The following is a 23,422-nucleotide window of genomic DNA, read 5'->3' on the forward strand; positions in this document are numbered from 1 at the left end:
ACATTTCAAGCAAGCTTGAGTATAACAATAAGCAATGACTTTCCTTTAAGTTTTAATATCGTCCAAACTAACTCTTGCCTCTAGGTTCCCACAGCCCTATGAATGGAACAAAGCTGCAAAATCGATTGCCACACAATCCTTGAAAACTTGCACTAAAAGAAAATATGATCACGCGTCTCTGCCTTATCCATACAAAAAAAACAAGAAGTATCAAAAGAAATCCAAAAGCAAGCAACAAATATTATTCTTTTGAATAATTAATGTATGGTTTATATTTGTTTTATGATTTATAATGACTAATTTTTTCGAGATTTATAGATATCTTTTTCAATAATATCGTCTTTAAAATTTGAATTTAAATTATTTTTTAAGAACACAAAATGTCTTAAAAATACATTCAACACTTGTTAATTTATTGCTATATATAAAAAAATATAAACTCTAAACAAAACCCTTTTGTCACAAAAGAAGAAAAAGAATAAAAAAGTTGAAGTGTGAAAAGAATAATGAGGTTGATGAGAAAGATTTGAAAGCTTATACCTAATCCTATCTTTTAAATATTAGATAAACTCTCATAATTTCGCAAATTAGCAATCCACCTAAAATGCTAGTCATTTTCTTGACTAATAAGCTGCACATCCCACTTTAGATAATTGAATCTTGAATAATAATAATAATAATAATAATAATAATAATAATAATAATAAAACAGTTGATTTTTTCATGGATCTCAAATTAAAAAGTAAATAATAACTTGAGTGAGGCTGGAGTGATCCATGTTACATAATTTTTTTCCATTTTTCAATATTGATTTGAGCAAATTGGCGTTTCTCAGAAAAAAAAAGAATAATTTAATCCTTGTTAATTGAGCAACTAAAGAAAATTAATTACAACATTAATTTTTTTTGTTTATTACATATAATTTTAAGTACTATAACAAATTTAACTCTCAAAATTTACACATTATGCTAATTTGATCCTAATTTAACAAATTTAGCTTGTACTATTTATGTAAATATGTAAATGCTTGAATTTATTATTATATTAATTAAATTTATGTACAATTGATATTAATACTGTGATTAATTATCTTTAGTAGCTCACTTCTAAAATTGACAAAGACTAAATTATTACAATATTAAAAAAAAACTAATTTATTTAATATTAAAATTGAAAATCACCAAAAATAAAAACGATTTTATCTACTTTATCGAAAACCTCAGCTGAATGATTAGCCCTGCACTTTAGCAGGTAATATTAGTAGTGATGGGAGGTAAGGTGTATTTCTCCATCAAAGTAGTGGGAATATTTATAGAAGTGAAAAGGGAAGTGATGCATATTGATGGTGTGAATGTAAATGTAGCTGAGGCCATGGAGAGGTGTAAGACAGGTTCAAAATGCAGCTATTGCATATCAGTAAGAGAGAGGAGTGTCCAATTTCCATTGTTTTAGAATGTTCTCCATTCCAGCGCGGATGTTTGGATCCCTAAGATTGGGACCTTGTTGTATTTGTAGATGTTGTCAAAAAAATCTTACTCGAGACTTTATATATTTAAAAAATAAATTTTATTTTTTGTCTAAATTTATTTTTAAGTGTATTTTTATCTAAATTCTTATTTTTGAATGGATCTTCAAATCCCAATTAATGTGATTTTATTTATTATTTTGTAAAATAATTGCTTATTTGATAACTTTTAATTGAATTTTGACTAATTGTACCAACTTCATCCTTCAAAATCATCATCATCATTATGTTTAAAATTTTAAAGTAAGAAAATATTATTTTCAAGGTGTTAGATATTTTTAGTTAAAATTTTAAAAACAACATTTTAATTAATTTTAAAAGTTAATATTTTAATTATATTAAAATTTATAAAAATTACTACATTCAAAATTTTAAAATATAGTTTTAAAATTTTTATTCAATAAAATTTAAAATGTTAAAATTAAAAAGATTTGAACACAAAAAAGGTGACATATTTTTTGGAATTATTAATATGTAAAAAAAAAAAATGGTGTATAAGTTTAACTGCCATTTCCTGATCCTCGTCACAAAATACAAACAGAGAAGAGTGAGAGAGTCGGAGAAGGTTCAGAGGTTACTGGTGATGGAATCGTGGACAAATTTCAGCCATTGATCTTGCATACTCTCTCTGACTCCGATCTTTTGATCATGAACGGCCGTGATTTCTTCTCCCTGACATTCATTGCCGTTCACTGAATCTCCGTGAGATTTTCTTTCAATGATTTTTCTCTTCTTAATTCCCACTGCGTTTCTTGTTCCTCCTTCAAAAATATCATAAAAAGGAAACAAAATGAGACCTTTTACCTTTTCATTCCATTTTTTTTTATAATTTTTCTTTTCTTATGAAAAAAAACCCCAAAGCTTTTGCCTTATTCTTTTTCCTTTCAAAAGATGATCAAAATTTAGACCCACAGGTTTTGTTTCTTCATTATCTGAATACTGAAGAAGCAACAGTGCTATCTTCTTTTATTTTTTAAGTTTTTGGAAATCTGAATGTAGTGGCAGATTCAGGTGGCTTCTCTTCAATTTATTTCTTCACTGTTAGTTTATTGAGATCTTGCTTTGATTGTTTTCCCCTCGTAATGATCATATGGCTATGCTTATTCCTTGTTAATAATGGGTTTTCTTAAATTTGTAAATCTTTATTTTCACTCTATATATGTATATAATTCTTTGGTAGTTTTATTCCTTGATCTTCTCAAATTCTTGAAGAATTAGTCCGGCTTTTGGGATTTGTTTATATGCTCTCTTTAATTTACCTTGAAGGGCATTATTTTCTTGTGAATTATATTAAGTAATTATATCTTGTCTTATAAATGATGCAGCTTTATCAATGGCTTCTATGCAAATGTAGCTGTTTTCCTGTGTTTCATTCCATGGCCAAACTCTGTGGATTTTTGTTCTCAATATGAGCATCTGTTTGGGGCAGTTTAAGTCGACCGGTTTCTTGTTTCACATGTGATTACCGCATTCCATAGTTAAGTTGGGCATCACTGGGTGAGGGACAAGGATCTTTTAACTTGTGACATCTCCGTTGCCAGCCTTGAAAACTGCAAGTTTTCTGTACCATTTTATGGCTAGTAAGTTGGAAAGTCCAGTACAGACACAGATGGCAGTTTCTGCTTTTAACAGTATATCCAATGGGCAGTACCATGAGAATGGAATATTGAAACCTGTTAGAACACGGCGTGTCTTTGTACAGACTGAAACTGGCTGCGTATTGGGATTAGAATTGGATCGGAACGACAATGCTCATACAGTTAAAAGAAGAATGCAGATTGCCCTTAACGTACCTACAGATGAGAGCTCTCTAACATTTGGTGATCTTACTTTAAACAATGATCTCAGTTCCATTCGGAATGATTCGCCGCTACTTCTTACTCGAAACACAATGCATAGGAGTTCATCCACTCCATGTCTCTCACCGGCTTGGAAGAATCTTCAGCCAAGAGATGGGAGTGGTCTGGTTGAGATATTAGGGTGCTCAACTCATTCTTCCGGAACAACTGAGTTGGTGAAGGACATTATGGATGCGATCAAGAATGGGGTTGATCCGATCCCTATAAGTAGTGGGCTGGGTGGTGCTTATTTCTGCAGAAATATTAAAGGTGAGAATGTTGCAATAGTGAAGCCGACTGATGAGGAACCTTTTGCACCAAATAATCCGAAAGGCTTTGTAGGAAAAGCTCTTGGCCAACCTGGTCTTAAACGTTCGGTAAGAGTTGGGGAAACAGGATTCCGAGAAGTAGCCGCATACCTTTTAGATTATGATCACTTTGCCAATGTACCTCCTACTGTCCTTGTAAAAGTTACTCACTCAATCTTCAATGTCAATGATGGTGTAAATAGAAACAAGCTTCAAGACAAGAAGGTGGTCAGCAAAATTGCATCATTGCAGCAGTTCATTCCTCACGACTTTGATGCTGGTGACCATGGAACCTCAAGCTTTCCAGTTGATGCTATACATAGAATAGGAATATTGGACATTAGGATCTTTAACACAGACAGGCATGCCGGAAACCTTTTGGTCAGGAAGCTTGGTGGCGTCGGAGGCTTCAGTCAATTTGAACTCATTCCGATAGATCATGGTCTTTGCTTGCCTGAGAGCTTGGAGGACCCATATTTTGAGTGGATCCATTGGCCTCAGGCATCTATTCCTTTCTCTGAGGATGAACTTGAGTATATAAAGAATATCAATCCAATACGTGATTCTGATATGCTGCGGGCAGAGTTGCCTATGATTCGAGAGGCATGCCTCCGTGTTTTGGTGCTCTGCTCAATATTCCTTAAGGAAGCAGCCGGTTTTGGACTGTGTCTTGCTGAAATTGGCGAGATGATGAGTAGGGAGTTCCATGCCCTAGAGGAGGAGCCAAGTGAACTCGAGCTTGTATGCATTGAGGCAAAAGAACTTGTAATGGAGATCAACATGCCATTCTTTGAAGCTGATGAAAGAGATGACGAGTTTCAGTTTGACATCGATTGCAAGGAAGCTGAGGTTAATTTCACCCCGAATACTACAAGAGATTTGCCTGCAAAAGCACTCATTAGGCATTGGTCCGAAACCATGAACGACCGGAACTTAATAGCTGAAGTAGATGAGGATATTGAAGCTTCCGAGATCCAAGTGGACGAAGGGCCGGTTAGGGCCAGAAATGCTGGTAGTCATGAAGAAGATTGGTTTCATACTGCTTCAAGGTTGTCTCTTTCCTTGAAAAGAATTAACAACTCGGGTCCAAAAGGCTTCCACTACCATGGTCAAAAACCTGAAAGGACTCACACAATGGACTACTCATCTAGGATGAGAAGAAGTGCAAATGAACAGCTTCTGACCTCGACGAGCTTTGTGAAGTTAGCTGACATGAATGAAGAGGAATGGAATCTCTTCATTGTAAAATTCAAAAAGCTCCTTTGCCCTGCTTTCGCCAATCGAAGGTCTCGAACGATTGGAGAGAGACAGAGACTTGGGACATCATGCCAGTTTTGAGTTTAGTTAAATGTCCTGTTGTGGATGTGTAGATTTTAGGGTCTGAAGAATAAATGTTTTTGGTGCTGGGAATTGGGTTTCTGTTACATAGTTTTCTTTCACATTATACAGTGTTATGGAAGAAGAAATAGTAGGTACTAAAAGTAGTATATTTGGGAGAAAAAGAAGAGAAAAGCTTGTTCAATCATATTTTCTTAATGAAATCATATGCATTTGTTACATAAACATGTGAAGTTGGTTATAATACTATCCTAAAAGATCTGTTAATTTTGGACATGACTTGGAAAAATGAGTAAAACACATTATGTGCTTGGTTAGTGCTTTAAGTAGCAAATGCGATGACTTGCATAGCTGTTGTTTTGGCCCGAATTTTCCTAGAATTTTGCATGCTTTGTCCTTACAAATTCTAGTTCCAAGGGATGCTGACATTTGCCCACATTTGATGTGAGGTTTCAACATTCATGGAGACCAGTCTTTGTTATTTCCAAGCAAACCGAGACAATGCCAGCAACATGACAGCAATTGATGAAAGGGACTGCATATCTTTGTTATAGTTTTTCGTGTTGTGAAATGCTGTTCCCTTACCTACTCGAAACATATTGGTACAATGCGTGACTGGTAGTTAAAGAGAAGTGGCACGCATTTTTCACACTTCTAGTGTATAGCAACTTGAACCCGGAAGGAACACTTCAAGTAAGTGAAATTAAATTTTTTGATACCAAGGACCAACAACGAGATTATTGTATATATAAAAAATGAGGAGATGATGGAGTAGGAATAAGGTCGGTTTACCCATTTAGGGTGGAGAGCCGTCAAGAGATATTAAACTGGAGGAGAATGGAGAAAAGGGAAGAAGGTTTAACAGATGGAATTGGGATCCTTAAGAGTGCTTGGTTCTTTCCTCATGCTCCCGGCTTTATATATGCAGGTCATCCCATGTTCCGAGGTGTCACGTGATGAGTTGATATTGGGGTTAGAAGTCAGAGGCCAATAGCCAAACACTTTAGGGCCAGGTAGGTAGGCTGGTTGGCGTTTTGATGTGTGTTTGTGGTCCTGCCTGTGTCCTAAGTGGTCTTGCCTGACACTGCATTCCTTTGCTATGACAACTAATGATTGGATCTGTCTATCAGGCGAGTTACTGTCCAGGGAGGGCCTTCATGAGGGATCCATGCAAGGGGTTTCATCTTGACTGCTCAGAAATCTCGGCAAGGCTTAACAAAATTTAAAAATTCATGTTCATATCGAGTTCAAGTTGCTTCTCTTGTAAAAAGTGTGCAAAATTACCTAGTAAGAAACCATTTTTTGAACCCTTAAGAAATCATTCCTTCAGGTAACGTCAAAGGTGCTAATCTGAAGTAGTTGGTTTGATTGTTGTAAAACATGCTACTTGGCCCATTTATAAGTACACCATTAATAGGACAAAAGCTCTGTTTTGCTTGACTTGACTTGCAATGTAGACAAAGTAAGAACTCAGCAAATGACAATACTAAACGCCTAAATGGTAATTCATCAACCATTCTACTCCAACGATGCCAAGATTTGACTCAAACCAAAATATGCTCCAAAATTTATCGAGTTAAGCCAAAACCATTGCCAATCATTCATGTCACCAGTAACTACATTCAGCGATCAATGGTCAATGTCAAGTGACAGTAAAAACTAGGGAAACATAATGGTAACACAAATTTATTGTACTTTGAATACATACTTTCAAATACAGTGTTCTTTGAAACAATTTAGTCATAAATTAGATTCCAATAACAACTCACATTTGTCATACATAAGAACAACTGATGGGTTGGCAAGAGAAAAATCGGCTTTTGATTGGATGTGGGGAGAGAATAAACAACATATTCCTGATTTATAAGTAAATTTTGGTTAGGTAGTGATAACCTTATGATGACCTAGCCAGACCTTTCTCAACCATAATGGAGCTAACAACATTCTTTACAAATACATAAAAACATTCTCGACAAGAATTTGGCATCAAAGTAGATTTTTGTTGCAGATTAATATCATTGCTATGGCTACATACCGGGCTTGGAAAAGAGTGGATACTGGATTTTGAGTGCTGGAAACCATATGCTGCCAAGATTGTATGGGTGGCAAGCCTAGCAATCTCCTTGAATATATTGACTCCTGCAGACACATGGTGTAAATACATTTCATAAATCGAAATACAGCCAAGACACACATAAAGTGTTTAAAGGCATAACTGAAATGCAACTACACACACATAAACCCAAACAAAAATCGAAAAATGGCTTTTTAGGTAAGTCTTCAAATTGTTTATGTAAACTCCTTTCACTTTTTCATTTTGTTTATGCTTCGATCTTGTTGAGGTGATACCATTATGCTATAATTTTCCTTAACGCATAACATCCAAGTTTTGTTGGCATGCTAGTCTACTCAAAGGATTTTATACAAACTTAATAGTGCAAGCCCTTTGGTATTTTAATACAGAGAAAAAAAGCTGAAAACTTGGTGGATAATAAAATGTTTCTGGATCACCCGAGTTCAGCATTGCTTTCATCAAAAATATTATTTCATGAATACAATAAATACCAACGACTCTGATGAAGAATTAAGAAGTGTTCTTAAGATGTTTGTTAGAAGACAACATTTAGATAATATAGTACCTAATCGTTTGTCTTGGCTTAGGAGCTTTAGATTGAGTTTAACAAGGGCCTGGATCTCACTTTTGGCATTATCATCTTTTCTATCCTTACTTTTGGAACAACTCTTCTCCAACCTTGTTCTCACCTCCGGTATATCTAACTTATTTACACCTGCCTCCAAGTTGGAATCCAAAGAACGCCCTGAATTGAGTTTAGCAAGCGCCTGAATCTCACTTTCGATATTATCATCTTTTCTATCCTTGCTTTTGGAACAACTCTTCTCCAACCTCGTTCTCCCCTCCGGTAAATCTAACTTAGTTACACCTGCCTCCAAGTTGGAATCTAAAGAATCCATAGATCCTCTTAGCACTGAACCAAACAAACTAGTTGAACAAGATCCACGCTCCGTGTTTGCCGTTGATGATGATTCTCGACGTCTACTTTGTGCAATTTTCACAAATGGGCCCAGATCATTTACACGAGAGCAACCATTTTCAATTTGGACCTTTGCAGATGATGAAGGTGGAAAAAAATGAAGTGAATGAGAAGCAGGAACTCTCTCACTGGGTTGTGTATTTATAACCACCCTCTTTTGCTTTTCCATCTCAGGAGATTTGCACTTTTCCTTTTCCCTCTTGTGACAATGATACCCATACTGCTTCTGTTTTCCCATTCTTTCCTCATTCCTAGTTTCATTTTGCTGAATTTTCAATATATGAAGACTTGAACTTCTGATTGCCTCTTTTGAAGCACTTCCGAGGCAGGGGAGTTTTGTTGAGTTCCGGTTAAGACTATTAGTTGTCTTACAATTCTTTTGCATTGACTTTGCAATACTCATCATTTTCCATGCCTTATCAATATCATACAAATCTTCCTTAGGCTGAATAGAACTGTCTTGAGAAGTTGAATGTTGACTTGTTGAAATTGACGGTTGTGATTCACTTGATCCAGGATTACATACTGCAGCAACCTTACCTTTCCCATGACTTCCACCACCAGATTCAGCCATACGAGAAGAGAAACTTAATGATCTACTTTGCAGTGCACACCAATTTTCACGAAGAACCTGTATACGGCTTTGTACATTGCGACAACGACGCAATGTTCTTGCACCTGATTCAGTCAATTTACCCACAGTATTCCTACTAGGACGACTCACTTCATCTGCCCCACTGCTTTCCCATCCAGGGATGATACTAGGTGGTGAATGATTAGAACATGAAGACACACTTGCATTATGTCCTTCAAGTGGTGTGATATTTGAATCTCGAACTATATCGAAAATTGAAACATCTTCCTCAGATGGTAATTGTACATTATAGTTAGCAGCGATCATATGATTGTCAGTTTCAGTGTCAACATCAGTTTTCCCATGTTCAGACCTAGAAAGAGCACAATCATGACAAAACCAGTCACCATCAGGTACGGTCGCACCCAAGCCAACACAGTATGTATGAGCAGCAGAGTCACAGAGATCACAAAGCAGTAGAAGACTTTCGTCGGTCATACCATGGCACACGCTACATTTAACTTCTGAATAGGGATCAGAGGGCCCAGATGTTGCATTTCCAGAGAGATGGTAAACCTGAAAATGTTACAAATATCAGAATTTTTGGACTAAATGAATTCCCTTCTTTTAATTGACAGATAGTGAACAAACCCAAATCCAATGCCTAACTAAGAATAGGCTAAGCTTGGGAGCTGACCTTTTTGCACCACACCTCATGCTAGGGCAAATAAACCATAACTTGACCGGAGGATACACCTAACAATTCTATTTTGCTTCGACTCTTCATTTTCCTTCAAACACCTATGTCCGAAGTATATCTGGACAAAGATATAGGGATATGACCCACCAAGGACCCTCTATGAAAATCTTAAAAAAAAATTTGAGCATACTCATGCTGGACACTCGTATCCAAGTCCGAATAACATAGCAATGTATTCCAATTCCCAGGTATCAAGTTGCTTAACATGTAGACATAATACAGCATATGTTATTAGAAAATAAAAATAAAAATAAAAATATAGCTGATGTGTTGAGAACAGATTAAAAGACATTGTGGAAATAGAGATATAATTATATATGTTCAAAGTATCCATAACCTCTGAGGACCCCCAAATTCATGGAAAAACTGAGAATAATTTGAACAAATTCGTATAAAACCGAAACTCCAGTTCTGAGTAATATAGGTAATTACACTATCTCAAAATTAATTAAGCCAATCAGTACCAGGGTGATTCCACCATGACCCCAAGGATAAGGCTATGAAACTTTGAGATCCCAAATTCATACACAATATTAAATTTCTAAGAACATTAATCTTGGAGGTCAAATTAGCAGAGCAAGCAAAATTAAACTAAAAAAATGACGCAATTAATAATGATAACGCAAAGGAAACGTGACCTGATCTCGTTGAGGGATGTTAACGAGGCGTTGGGAAGCAAAGACACCTTCCTTGGGCGGTCTATGAATGATGGTGAACCTGCGTTTGCACATAGGGCAACGGGACTCCACCTTAGCCCATTCCATGATACAAACGAAACAGAAGAAATGATCGCAGCTGTTGATTTTGCCCCTGATTGCTCTTCGTCCACCGTCCGATAAGCATATCCCGCATATCTCCGGATCTGAATCATCATCGTCCGCTGCTTGTTGTTGTCGTTGTTGTTCTGGTTGATGATTACCGGGTTCGTCTTCGATGATTGATTTGGATAAGGTTTTGAGACGTTTGTTTGGGGAAGGAGATGAGAACTCGGTTGTTGAGTCACCCGCCATTTTTTTTATTGACTCAGCCATTGGTTCCTCAAGTTCACCCATGAATGAAAGAAATCCTACCTGTACTGAGTCTATGGGTTTTCACTCGCCTCCAAAACTTAATGGGTCACCTTTCTTTTTCGTTCAAAGCCCATTAGTTTTCCTTTATATTTTGCGTCATTAGTGTTTTTCTAACGGATATTTATTTAATTTGAATTTGTTTAATTTTCAAAATAAAATTAAATTTGAATAATAAAATTAAATTAATTTAAAAATAAATTGAGTTTAAATTCCAATAATTAAGTTTGATGTTTATATATTATAATAAAATTAAATATATAATATTATAATATAAATATTAAAAAATTAAGTTGTTTGTATATAAAATTAATAAAAATAAAAAAATTTAAGGATTATATAAAGAAATAGCATATATATTTATTTGATAAAATATATTTATATAAAATATTAAAATTAATATGAATGAATTTAAACAGGACCGAATTAGTCAATTACAAATAAATGTGAATTTAAATAAAAATTAAAGTACATATTTTGAATTAAATCGAATTAAACTTAAGCAATTATGTATATGATGTTTAACTCACTTGACTCGTGGACTTCCACGTTATATTCATAAACATGTTATAGAAACATATATATTTAATATGAATATAGATATTTTAGGCAAAAACAAAGTTGGGCATAACTCTTCAGTCAAAATTGGTTTAAGAAATGTAATATTAATTTTAGTAACAAAATTATGTTAACATAAGATTACGGGGTGGAATATTGGGTATATTATTACATTACATTGTTTGATTTGCTTAGTTGAAATGTAAAAATTTGATATGCTTAATTGATAGAATATAAGATTACTTAAAAGTACAACTTATTAAATTGTCTTTATTATAGAATTTTTTAATAAATTTAATTCTTTAAATATTTTTAGTCTCAAATTTGGAAATTGTGCTAAATTATGACATTTTTTTATTAATTTATGTGTTGATAAGTAAATTATGATGTTGGAATAAATCTATAAATAAATTATTTGGATAAATATAATAATTATAAATTTAAATAAAGATATCTATTGTTTCACCATTAAGAATAAGATTTATTTTACTTTTAATTAGACTTGAATTTTAATTTGGGGAAAAAAGGAAATTGATTAAAATGATAAAACAAATGATAAATTTGTCTAAATTTTTATATAAGGTGTAAAATCTTAGATAACAATATGTGATGTTGATGTTGAGATTATACTTTATATTCTTATAGTTTAAATTTATTTGAGAATGTGAGATTATGAGATGATCGAAATATTCTGAATTTAGTTAAGTGGTGGAATCGATGAGTTCAATTCCCATGATTTCTCAATCACACCACTGGCAAATATATGCGAGTTTTAAGTTAATTGGCATAAGGTCTAGGGTTTAATTCTTGTGTTTGTAAAATCTGGCTATTTTACTAAACTAACCTAAAAAAATTAAATATTTACAAGAATGACATGAAATCTATAGTGTCAAGCGGTGCCAACACCCCGATGGCCAGCACCAAAGTCCATCATCATGTAATCATTACTTTGTGATTGACTCGGGGATAAAAAATTATTTTTTTGGTGTTATTACTGCCATGGCCAGTACCCGTATGTATTTTTAAGTACTTTTTAGAAAATACAAGTATTCCTAGTTCAAAAAAATATTTTTTAATAGGTGCCGGTGTGTAGGTGGCAAAAAAAAAATCAATTTTTTTTGCTTGTTTTTTGGTGTTGGCACCAGTTCATATATTAAAAATAAAGTTTGTCAGTGTTGGTGTTAACGTTCTTGTTGCCTGCACTGGTGTGATTTTTGAAAAAAAAAATGCTGACGTTTTCTCAAGTGTTTTTGACTTCCTCTTTTATAAACATTTATCTTTTAGTTTCCTCTTATTTTTTCTTCTCTTCCTCTTTTCTTTTCTTCATTTTTTCTAGTGTTTTTGGCTTTTTTTAAAAATGGTCATCAATTTTGACAATTAGAGCATGCCGACAAGTTTTTTTTTCAAAAATCATACTAGTGCCGGCAACAAGAACGCCGACGCCAATATTGACAAACTTTTTTTTTTTAAATATGAACTTGTGTTGGCACCAAAAAAATTTGTAAAAAAAATTGAATTTTTTTTCCAGTGCCGACCATCTACATGCCGGAACCTATTAAAAAATATTTTTTTTGAACTAGAAAATACTCATATTTTTTAAAAAGTACTTGAAAAAATACATATGGGTGTCGGCTATGGCAGTGCCGACACCAAAAAAATTAGTTTTTTATCCTTGAATTGATCACAAAGTAATGATTACACGATAATGAACTTTGGTGCCGACCATCGAGATGCCGGCACCGCCCGACATTGTAGATTTCAAGTCATTCTTGTCATTGTTTTTTAAGTTGGGTCATTCTTATAAATATTTAATTTTTTTAGATTAGTTTGGTAAAAAAGTTGTAAAACCATTTTCCTTTTACCCATTGTAATGTAATTGTAGGAGTTATCATACCAAAATTTTAAACTGTTAACCGAATTAAAATTTTTTAAATAAACTATTAACCGACCAAAATAATTTCGATTAATTCAAGTAATTAATCGAATTTACTAAAATTTTTACATTTTTTGTTTAAATAAATTTAAAACATGAAAAAAAAATTATTGCAATGTTCACCAAGGTATAATCTACCGCCCTATCTAACGATCTCATCCAAAACCAGAAATCTTTTGGTCATCCAACCAACAAAATACTAATAAAGCATGCATTACCAACATTGAAATATTGAATTCAACTAACACAAACCCAGTATTCTCAAGTTAGCCTTAATGGATATATATATATATATATATATATATATATGAAAGAATAATGCATATCAACTTTTTTGTTGCAATTGCATTGCAAAGTAGGTTCTAATGAAATTCTTTTAAACATATTCAATTTCTATTGCATACATATACAAATAGTATGTTTGTATTTTCTAGAATTCCCTATCATAAACAACAAAAATAAAAACCCAGCAGAAGCAAAATTGGATGGCTTAACCCCAAAAATAAATAATGAACAGTTTCATTTTACTCTCAGTTATTCTTAGGGGGATGGGATTTTGGGACATGATAATCAGCATTCAAAGCTGTAAAACCAGTCATTTTGGTCTTCCCATGGCGACGACGACGACGACGATTATGATGATGATGATTTGTATTTCTCGATTTACGATTTACGTTCAAAATTGCTTCCTCTGATGATGTATGGTTATTAAAGTGATGATTTGAACCTGAAATATTTGCACCTTCTTCCACTCTCACTTTCTTTAACTTCATTAACTTTACCTTGCCTGAGTTGGCCAGGTTTTCTGTTGCCGATTCAACACCACTTCCATGATCTGCCGCCACTGTTGTTTCCATGTCTGAGAAAAAAAAGTTGAACAAATTAACATTAACTAAGCTTATAGCTTATTCAAAAGAAGTTAACATGAATATTCTAACATTACCAAAAAAATAAAAAGAAAGAAGAAAAGCTTGAGAGATCAATAAAGAATATGAATGTATATACCATGGGGATGTGCAATTGAGTTTCCTATAAGAACCAAAACGAACACAAGTGCAAAGCTAAAATCCCTTACGGACACCATTACTTCTTTGCTTTCAATTCTTTGAAAGGGGAAGAAGGTGTTTATAAAAGTTTTGAATATCCAGGTCAAAGCTAGGGTTCTATCTCCAAAGCTCACTTTTTTTCCCTTTGATAAAATCCAAGTACTAATATTTTACTTTGGGGGAAACTCAAAGTTGAAAAATGGGTACTAATTATTATAATTATTTTCTTTCTTTCTAGTTTTGCTACAAAGTAGATATCATGTTAGGGTAAAAAGAAAAGGTAATGATGGCGTGCTTGTCCGCCGCCATGCATGCAACGAGGAGAGAGAACTTGTTTGGTGGCCAAGCTTTGGCAAACACAAAAACCGAAGGGCCATTCAATTTTTTAACTACTTTGGAATGATCTGGTCCCCATATATGTATGTGTGTATATATATTTTTATAACAAGAATTTAAGCTTTGTCTTGGGGCTTTTGTTTGAATCAATATGAATATGATGGCTGTAAAGATAAATATTATACTAAAAATGGAAGACACGATTCTCATGGTGCGCAATGGAGGGCTCTGGATGATCCTGGCTTACATCTATATCTATACATATAGTTTAAGAGCTGCACACACACAACTATATATATAAAGTTGAATGAGTTGATTAAAGCAAAGCGTTTCACCATGTCAATGGTACATTTATAACTGCAACTCATCATAAAATATACGATGAAGCAATATAACTATGGATTCTCTTTGTCTCTTGTGTTTTGGGTATATATAAGGGTTATCTCTTTGTCTTGTAATAGCGCTTAATTAACAATACAAGAAGTAGGCGTGACAATATGGTCTGTCAGGTGACAAGGCTGTTATAGGTATGCTGTCATATAGTGTACTATGTGATCCAACTTTGACATTTTCATTGCTGAAATTGAATGAGGATGTTAGGCTTTAATGGTCCTCACAGAAGATTTGTAGCAAGTTGTTTTTAAGACAGTTCAGGTAGAATTCACGGAGGATCATCCACGAACCTTTTTGGGTAGAGGGTCATTATTGGAGGGTTGCTCGTGAACTATTATTCCCAATAGAGGATTATTTGCAGGTAACCTCATGTTCTGCCATATGTCCTTGCCGAAGTAGGGGTATAATAATTTTTTTTTAAAGAGTTTGTATTCAATGCATAGGTAGTGTATGAATTTATGCACGGATAAAAAATTACATCTTGTTATTACATTAAAAACTCTTAAAAATTAGTATAGAAAATTAATATTTTTTAATAGATAGGGATAAATCTCAAAAATGCACATGAACTTTCACTCAATGTACAATATTATACACAACGTTTTATTTTGTGCAATTTCACACATGAAATTTTAATTTGATTCAATTTTCACAAACCATCAATACCATTAATGATATAGCAACATTTTTATGTTTACATATTGCATACATAAATAATTATACTTACCAAATATAAAAATAGATTGATGTATTTATTTATTGAAATATATACAATTGAATCAAAATAAAAACTTTATGTATAATTGTATACATTTGAATCACAATTAGGGTTTCATGTGTAAAATAGTACATTGAATCAAAATCTATGTATGGTTTTAATATTTATCTGTAAGAGGTACTATCAAATAATTCATTGTTAGTATATAAATATATAACATTAAATATTAATTTTCATCCAAATCCAATGTTAATCAGGTAAAAGTATAATGGAGGCCCCTGTACTATGAGTTAAATTGCATTTTGCCTCGTTTATTCAAAAAATGGGCAAATTTACCCCTCTGTGCTAGATCAAAGAGCAAATTGGTCCTTTCTATGAAAAATTTCGTCAATTTCTAATGTTAAAAGTGAATGTGGAAAACGGAATAACCAGATAGTTATGTCACATGCTTAGAACTTTAACCAAGTAGATGTGTGGCCTTGGACTCGATTTTTCGCCAACGAGCCTAAGTCAACCTTCGATCCTCATTCAAGAGAGGCTTTGACACACTTAGCCTAGACAAGCAACGGAAAAGGGAACTTAGATTAGCACAAGAGAAGAATGTAAGAGTTAGGAGAATGTGGAAGTGTCTTTATTACTCAAATAAGCTAGCTTGGATACTTAGATTAGAACAAAAGAATAATGCCAAAGTTGAGAGAATGTGAAAGTATCTCTATTACTCAAATAAGTTAGCTTGGATACAAAAGAGGGAGTGGAGCCTCTCATTTTATAAGCAAGCTTCTTTCAATCTAGTAGTTACAATTAATCCTAATGGATGATCAAGATCTAATTCTAGAACCTTCCCACCTAAATCATTAAGTGTTATAAAATGGTGGAGTACTCTAGAACTTTTGAAACATTCTGTACGGTTCTACATAGGTTTAGTCATTTCTTCAGACTTTTAGAGTCTATTAGCGTACTCCGAGAACCTCGTGGTTCGATTCGCTCATGTTTGGTTGGTTTCAGGCTTGATAAGTCCTTGCGAGGCATGACATTCTCCCCCACTCGATCTAGTAATGCCTTCACTGTTAGAGGAGTGACACTTTCGATTCTTCAATCGACGCCTTCTTCTCGAGTGATTCCTTTGAGGCCTCTGCGTCAAGTCTTTTACCTTTGGATTTGATTGACCGTCGCTACCTAGAAACCATCACTCTCAGCTCATTTACTTCCAGTTGTTGACACACTCTCCACTCCTTGCGTTGTACCTTTGCATAAGTGGGGTCGAACTTCTTCTCACTCAGTTTTACATTCTCCCTTGGTGCTCGACTAACCTCCACCTTGAAACACCTTCGAATGGAACCAAAACTTAACGTTTATGGCTCTACGTCGTACGCATCCTTTATCACTTAAATGTCACCAAGCTTCTTTACTTGTGACTTTTGGTCACTTCCACTACCTTTGGTTTCAAACTCCTCCACGGTCTTCACGATTGCAGATAGTTTGGCCTTGGTGGGACAATTTCGCACCCTATGAGACCCTCACATAAGAAGCAACTGAGTGGTTTTCTCATGCCCACCTCTTTCAAGGTTGTTTCGAGTTACCCTCTATCTCACCGGAGCTTGGCTCACCTTGCTCCTCATTTAAGAAATAGTCGTTATCAGCTCCTCCACTCTTTTTATTGCCATGACTCTTGGGAATTTTGTTCATTACTTAGGATACTCGACTAAGGACTTCGCTACTGCCATGGCTCGCGTAAGGTCTTAAACATCCCTACGTTGAAGCTCCATTTTTGCCCATACCTTGAGTCTATCTAGGAAGCTGAATAGGGCCTCATTCTCACTTATATCTGATATTTGAAGTATCAACTCGAAAAACTCAGGCACATAGTTGCGCACTATCTCGCATTGGGTAAGCCATCTTAACTTCAATCGAGCCTCATTGTTGGTATACTTGGGTAGTATTACAGCTTAAACTCCTTCTGGAAGGCCTCCTAAGTATGAACACTCTCGCCCTCACGCCTTGCATTGACACTCCTACAACACCACCAAAGCAAGGCAACATCAATTAAGTACATTGAAGCAATGCTAACCTTAAAGGCACTTTCCTCAATCCTGACAGTCATTATCACCACCACAGTTGATACGAATGAGTGCAGATGAACGTGGGAGCGGATCATAAGTTTGTTCAAGTTGCAAATTTTACTTAGGGCTCTAGACGTTTGGAAAAAAAACTTGAATTTTGACACAACCTAAACATAATCAAAGTCAAGTCAAACAAAACAAATAAAATAAACAACTAAGATAAGTAAATAGAATAATTAATTAAAGATTGGAACAATAAAGAAGAAAATAAAGAAAATAGATAGAAAAGATAGAACATGATATGTAGAAGTCCTAAGAAGCATTGGAAACATAAAGAATCCACAACCCCCTTTAAGCGGCTCTAATTTTCCCTCCAAGATAGAGAACTTGACAAGAAAAAGTTTGAAAATGATCTCACAATCTGAAAAGATTGTTAAAACTCTTTTAAAAAAAACTTAAGAAAAATTCTTGAACAGAAAAACTTAAAGAGAATTTATTAACTCAAAAGAGAAATTAAATAATAATAAATTAATTTATTTGTGTACAATGCAAAGACCTATGTATAAGCTAACTAAATATATCTAAATAAAACTCTTAAATATACTAGAACTCAAATTTAATCTAAACAATAAATAGTTTTAAACTAATTTTCTTATTAACATAAAACTCCTAAATAACTTAAAATACTTAATAATTATAAAAATTTAGAATAAAATAAGAAGGGTTGATAAATACAATATTGAGTTCATTTATAATAAAAATTAGGTCTAGAACTTGAACCCAATATGAAACGCCTAATCTTGTGGGATTGATTAGGGTCCTTGAAGTGAAACACCTAAGCTTGTTATCATTTTCCACATGGTCTTGTCATCATAAATTGAGAGTTTAGGCCCACAAACAAAAATTAATCCCTTCTAATTCATCATCGCTCCAAAATCCATCGTCTTGAAGCTTCAACTCTTTTTCTCATTTTTTTTGTAATAAAATCTTGAACGAATAATGTAACACCCCTAACCCGTATTCGTTGCTAGAACAGGGTTTCAGAGCATTACTACCATTTGCAGATCACTTAAAAAAATTAAAATACTTACCGATTCAATGCATCATATAAAATAAATATATTACCATTCAATCAACAGTTTGGCACTTGTATAAGCATCAAACAACAACATTGTTAGTATACTTACACATATCTCATATAAATTCAACATTGATATATCTATGTCGCACTTGAGTTTAATAATAGTCTCAATTACATAATTTTCTTGTATCAACATATCAAAGATAATCATATATGTACATGTCATGAAACATATCATGCTCTTACCGTTTTTTCACAAGCATATATCATTCATTTCATTATATCAATATTTTATGCTCAATCATTTCCATATATTTTATGTATATTTATTCTGGTAATAGCTTATATCAAACTTAACATAAATTATATTCCATGTACTTATACTTATTTCGTTTATCCATTTTCATAATTATTTCATACAATGCTTTTGTACATATATTTCCATATGACCAGTTCTTGTAAACATTTCACACAACCATTTCATATAACCATTCGTCATCTGATACATTTTACCTGAATATCAATTGTTCAACAGATGTTATAACGTCTCCCATCCACGGTCTTATTTATCTTTGACGTGATGCCATAGTGTCTTTCAACTATGGTCTTACTCATTTTCTGTCATGTTGCCATGGTATCTTTCAACCATAGTCTTATTCTTTTCATGTCACGTTGCCATGGTATCTTTCAACCATGGTCTTACACATCTTATATCAGGTTGCCATGGTATCTTTCAACCATGGTCTTACACATTTCATATCAGGTTGCCATGGTATCTTTCAACCATGGTCTTACACACAGGTTGCCATGGTATCTTTCAACCATGGTCTTACACATTTCATATCAGAGAGCACACTCCCGCGAACCTCATCCTTACAGTGGGATTACAGTCTAGGCTAAATCCCTTGCAATATAAACTCATAGAGTATTGTCGGGATTACCGGTCTAGGCTAAATCCTAAACGACAATTACTCTAATGAGCTTGGATCCAATTACCAGTCAGGCTAAATTGAACCCTAATTCGGATTACTCGTCCAAGCTAAATCCATTTTACACATATTCTTCTGAGGGCTATATAAGGATAGGATCACCCGTCCGGCTTGATCCTTTTACCGTCAATTCCTTTTCAGAGATCCATCGAATTTTCTTTTCATTCAACCGGGATTTCTTCCCATTTTATCAAATATATCAATGTTTCATTAATTTTCATACAATGAACATTCAAATCATATTCACATCAATAACATACAATCTCAAGCAATTTAAGAATATAATTCAAGTTACACGAACTTACCTCATTGTTTGTTTGTATTTATAATTTCATTAATCTGATATCTTTTCTTTTCCACGATCAAGTCTCATATTTGAGTCGTCCGGATCTTTATAAATAAATTTGATCATCATTTTCATTCATTTCATATTCTAATGCATTTAATTAATGCTCTAGGAAAAATTACCATTTTGCCCCTAAACTTTTAATTAATGACGATTTCATCCTTAGGGTCAGGAAAATAAAATTCTTGCAATTTAATCCTTATTTCCAGCTATTATTCTCATATATATTGATAACAATCTATGAATTCTATCAAATATCAGAATTTTTCATAATTTCAACACTTTTCAATTTAATCCCTAAAACATTTTTCCCCCGATCTTGAACTAAATTAATAATTTCATTCAATTTTGTAATTTAAATAATAAAATAATTCATTTCATGCAATTTGGTCATTTCTGACATGTTTACAAAATTGCCCATAAAGTTTTACTTTTATTAAATTTAGTCCCTGAGCCTAAAATATGCAAATTAGCCATGCTAGATGAATATTCATACATATTTTTCCTCCTAATCCTCTCCATTCCACATCCTTAATGTAGATAACACACTTGTAAGTAACATTATCCATAATTTTTATTATTTACTTTTATGAATATTCAAGCTGTCTATCTGCATCATAGTCACTAAATTATTTATATCTGGACCTATAGAACTCAAAATTAATATCCAATAATTTTCCCTGAATCTAGACTCATATATATTCTTACCATAAAAATTTCATAATTTTTGGTTTAGCCAATAAGTACAGTTTATTCTTTAAAGTTACCCCTGTTTTGCTGTCTGACAGTTCTAACCCTTCTTCACCAAAAATTAATTATATCCTCATACAGGATTCAAATGATATTCTTGTTTGTTTCTATTAAAAATAGACTCACGCAGGATTTTATACATATAAATTTAAGCCCCTAATTATTTTTATTAAATTTTTTATGATTTTTCAAAGTCAGAATAGGGGAACCCGAATTCATTCTGACCTTGTCTCACAAAATTAATTATATCTCAAAATTTACAAATCAATTGCTTACAATATTTCTTCTATGAGAAACTATACTCAATAATATTTAATTCCATATTTTTTTCATATTCTAATTCGATTTCTACAATTTATGGTGATTTTTCAAAGTTAGTCTACTGTTGCTGTCCAAACTGTTTTTGTGCAAGCTGTTAATTACCATGTTATAACACCCTTATTTTCTTTTTCTACACCATTTCTCATCACTTTCTCTTATTTTCTTTTCACTAATATATCAAAAACATAGGACCTTATGTAAGAAAACTCTACTATAACATTATTTCCATGCTTTGTCAATAATAACAAACTTAAAAACATATTGAAATCTTGATATACTTACCTTGTTCTATTGATACTAATCTTTAACTTGATTTTCTCTCTCCTCCAGCTTCTATTTCTTGAATCCAACTTGATATTCTAACTCCCCATGCTCTCCTTAACATTTTTGTCTCTTGGTAGCTATGGAATGCATTTGATTTTTGGGTGAAAATGGTGAATTTTTGGTAAAAGGACCAAATTGTAAAGAAAGCAAAATTTTTTTTCTTCCTCTCTTTCTCTCACGTTAGTGCATGGGAAAATATGGATGAGAATTTCTCATCTTTCTTTCTTTATATACTAATAAAATAATAATAAAATATCTTATTAAAGTATTAATAAAATAATATTTATCTAATTAAATAATTATAAAATATCAAAATATCTCTAGCATCATTATTACTTTCTAGATTTCTCTCTCTTCCAATTGACCATTTTGCCCTTCATTATCTTTTAAAATTCCATCATTGAGTCATCATTTAATTTGGTAAAATTGCAATTTAGTCCCTCATAGTTCTTCATCTATTCAATTTGGTCCTAATTCATCCATTTTCCTTAGTTTCTAGATCATTCCACTCTTAAATTATTTACACTATTGGTCCTTTAACTTTTTCATATTTACACTTTAACCCCTCAAATTATGAATATTTACTCTTGTGCAACAAAACTTTTCTCACTTTTACAATTTAGTCCTTTCTTGAATTAATATATCATAATATACTTCTCAATATTGACATAACTCAAAATTTCCCTTTTGGTCACTTTATTTCCTTATTTTACTATATCAAGGATAATATCTTACTATAAAAATTTTCAGGGTATTACAAATAAGTTGAGGTTTGACTTTAGCTGCTTGGATTTAGATCTCGTGATTGAGCCCTGAGGGAAACTAAACTCATCTCCATTATGGCCTTTGAATTGGACTGAGCTACTCTTATCAATCGTGCTAGAAACGTAAGCTTCAATACCACTTATCACGTGCTTAGAACTTTAGCCAAGCAAACGTGCAGCCTTCGATTCGATTTTCTGCCAACGAGCCTAAGTCAACCTTTTTATCTTCGCTTGGAAGAGGTTTTGGCACACTTAGCCTAGACAAGCAATGAAAATGATAATACTCTAGAACGACATATTTTTATGTGTTAATTGCATGTTTATTTTGAGTATGACTCTACTAATTTGAGCTATTTATGGTCTTTTACCTTTCAGGGACTAAATTGGAGGCAAAAGGAAATTTAAGAAAAAAATAGAAATTTGAAGATAAAATGGGCCAACATGCGAAGTAGGAGAGAAATAGTGCCAAAAATGCAAAATGTGAAAGATTTTGGGACCAAAAATACAAAAGAAGAGATTTATTGACAAGACTCTATTTAATGTTTAATTATATTAGGATAATTATTAAGGATTATTATTTAGATTTAATTTTAGGATTTATTTTCATTTATCTTTATTTATTTGTATTTATTTTTTAGAATTTAATTAGGAATAGGCTAGGTTTCTTAGTACTATAAATAGAGGATAGAGTGGCACAAATTTTACTCATCTTTTCAGTAAACACTCTCCCCCCATAAAGTTTAGCCTTTTGTTCTTTCCATATTTTTCAATTAAAATTCTATTTCCATTACAGTTATTTCTTTTTCCCCAAAAATCATTAGCCACTAAACTTATCTAGCCAAAGGTTGTCAAAAATCCCCAAAAATGGTTCATGAAGCTTAGAATCCGCGCTTAGCTTTCCCAAAAGAGTATTCATCATTTCTCCGCATTACGGGGCTGACGCTTCCATTCATGTCCCTTAAAAAGTGATCTTTTCAACGTGTGCAAGGAACGACCACTTTGTATATTTTGGGAAGGTTGCACAGTCGGTTCGTTAGCATACTGCGTCAGAGGTTGGCGAGCCCAAGAGACAAAGTGGTGTAGTATTCGCCATTGAGAAGTGGTGATCTAGCATAAGATGATACCACAAAAGCGATTATTGGCTAGAGTCAGGTTCCGCTAAAATCGTAAGTCTAAAATCTTGGAGCTGGTGGTCGTAGGTGTCCTCTTCCACTATAACTAGCTTATTTTGTTTGAGAAAGATCACCTAAAAGCTGAGAATTGAACACAAGACGGATCGAGGCAACCGGAGGCTGGAATTTCTCTATAAGAATTCTTTTTCCTCAACTCTATTTATTTCT

At 33.3% G+C, this 23,422-nt stretch overlaps 2 protein-coding genes across 2 annotated transcripts; one reads left to right on the top strand and one right to left on the bottom strand.

Moving 5' to 3' along the window:
* Positions 1 to 1,979: 1,979 nt before the first annotated feature.
* Positions 1,980 to 5,234, top strand: LOC108459431 (phosphatidylinositol 4-kinase gamma 5-like). Its single transcript, XM_017758801.2, has 2 exons — positions 1,980 to 2,227; positions 2,851 to 5,234. The coding sequence occupies exon 2, from the start codon at positions 3,099 to 3,101 to the stop codon at positions 5,007 to 5,009; it is 1,911 nt and encodes a 636-aa protein (XP_017614290.1). The 5' UTR covers positions 1,980 to 2,227; positions 2,851 to 3,098; the 3' UTR covers positions 5,010 to 5,234.
* A 1,451-nt stretch (positions 5,235 to 6,685) lies between these two features.
* LOC108457803 (uncharacterized) lies at positions 6,686 to 10,546 on the bottom strand. Its single transcript, XM_017756954.2, has 3 exons — positions 10,035 to 10,546; positions 7,649 to 9,212; positions 6,686 to 7,148 (listed from the first exon to the last, which is right to left on the bottom strand). The coding sequence occupies exons 1-3, from the start codon at positions 10,446 to 10,448 to the stop codon at positions 6,904 to 6,906; spliced, it is 2,223 nt and encodes a 740-aa protein (XP_017612443.1). The 5' UTR covers positions 10,449 to 10,546; the 3' UTR covers positions 6,686 to 6,903.
* Between the last annotated feature and the right edge of the window lie 12,876 nt (positions 10,547 to 23,422).

The sequence above is a fragment of the Gossypium arboreum genome, chromosome 7 (genome assembly GCF_025698485.1).
Source record: "Gossypium arboreum isolate Shixiya-1 chromosome 7, ASM2569848v2, whole genome shotgun sequence".
NCBI classification, from domain to species: domain Eukaryota; kingdom Viridiplantae; phylum Streptophyta; class Magnoliopsida; order Malvales; family Malvaceae; genus Gossypium; species Gossypium arboreum.

Coding starts and splice junctions, on each gene's coding strand:
- LOC108457803 (XM_017756954.2), bottom strand. CDS start 10,448: ATGGGTGAACTTGAGGAACCAATGGCTGAGTCAATAAAAAAAATGGCG. Junction 9,213..10,034: donor ACATCCCTCAACGAGATCAG/GTCACGTTTCCT, acceptor TAACATTTTCAG/GTTTACCATCTCTCTGGAAA. Junction 7,149..7,648: donor AAGCCAAGACAAACGATTAG/GTACTATATTAT, acceptor ATGTGTCTGCAG/GAGTCAATATATTCAAGGAG.
- LOC108459431 (XM_017758801.2), top strand. CDS start 3,099: ATGGCTAGTAAGTTGGAAAGTCCAGTACAGACACAGATGGCAGTTTCT.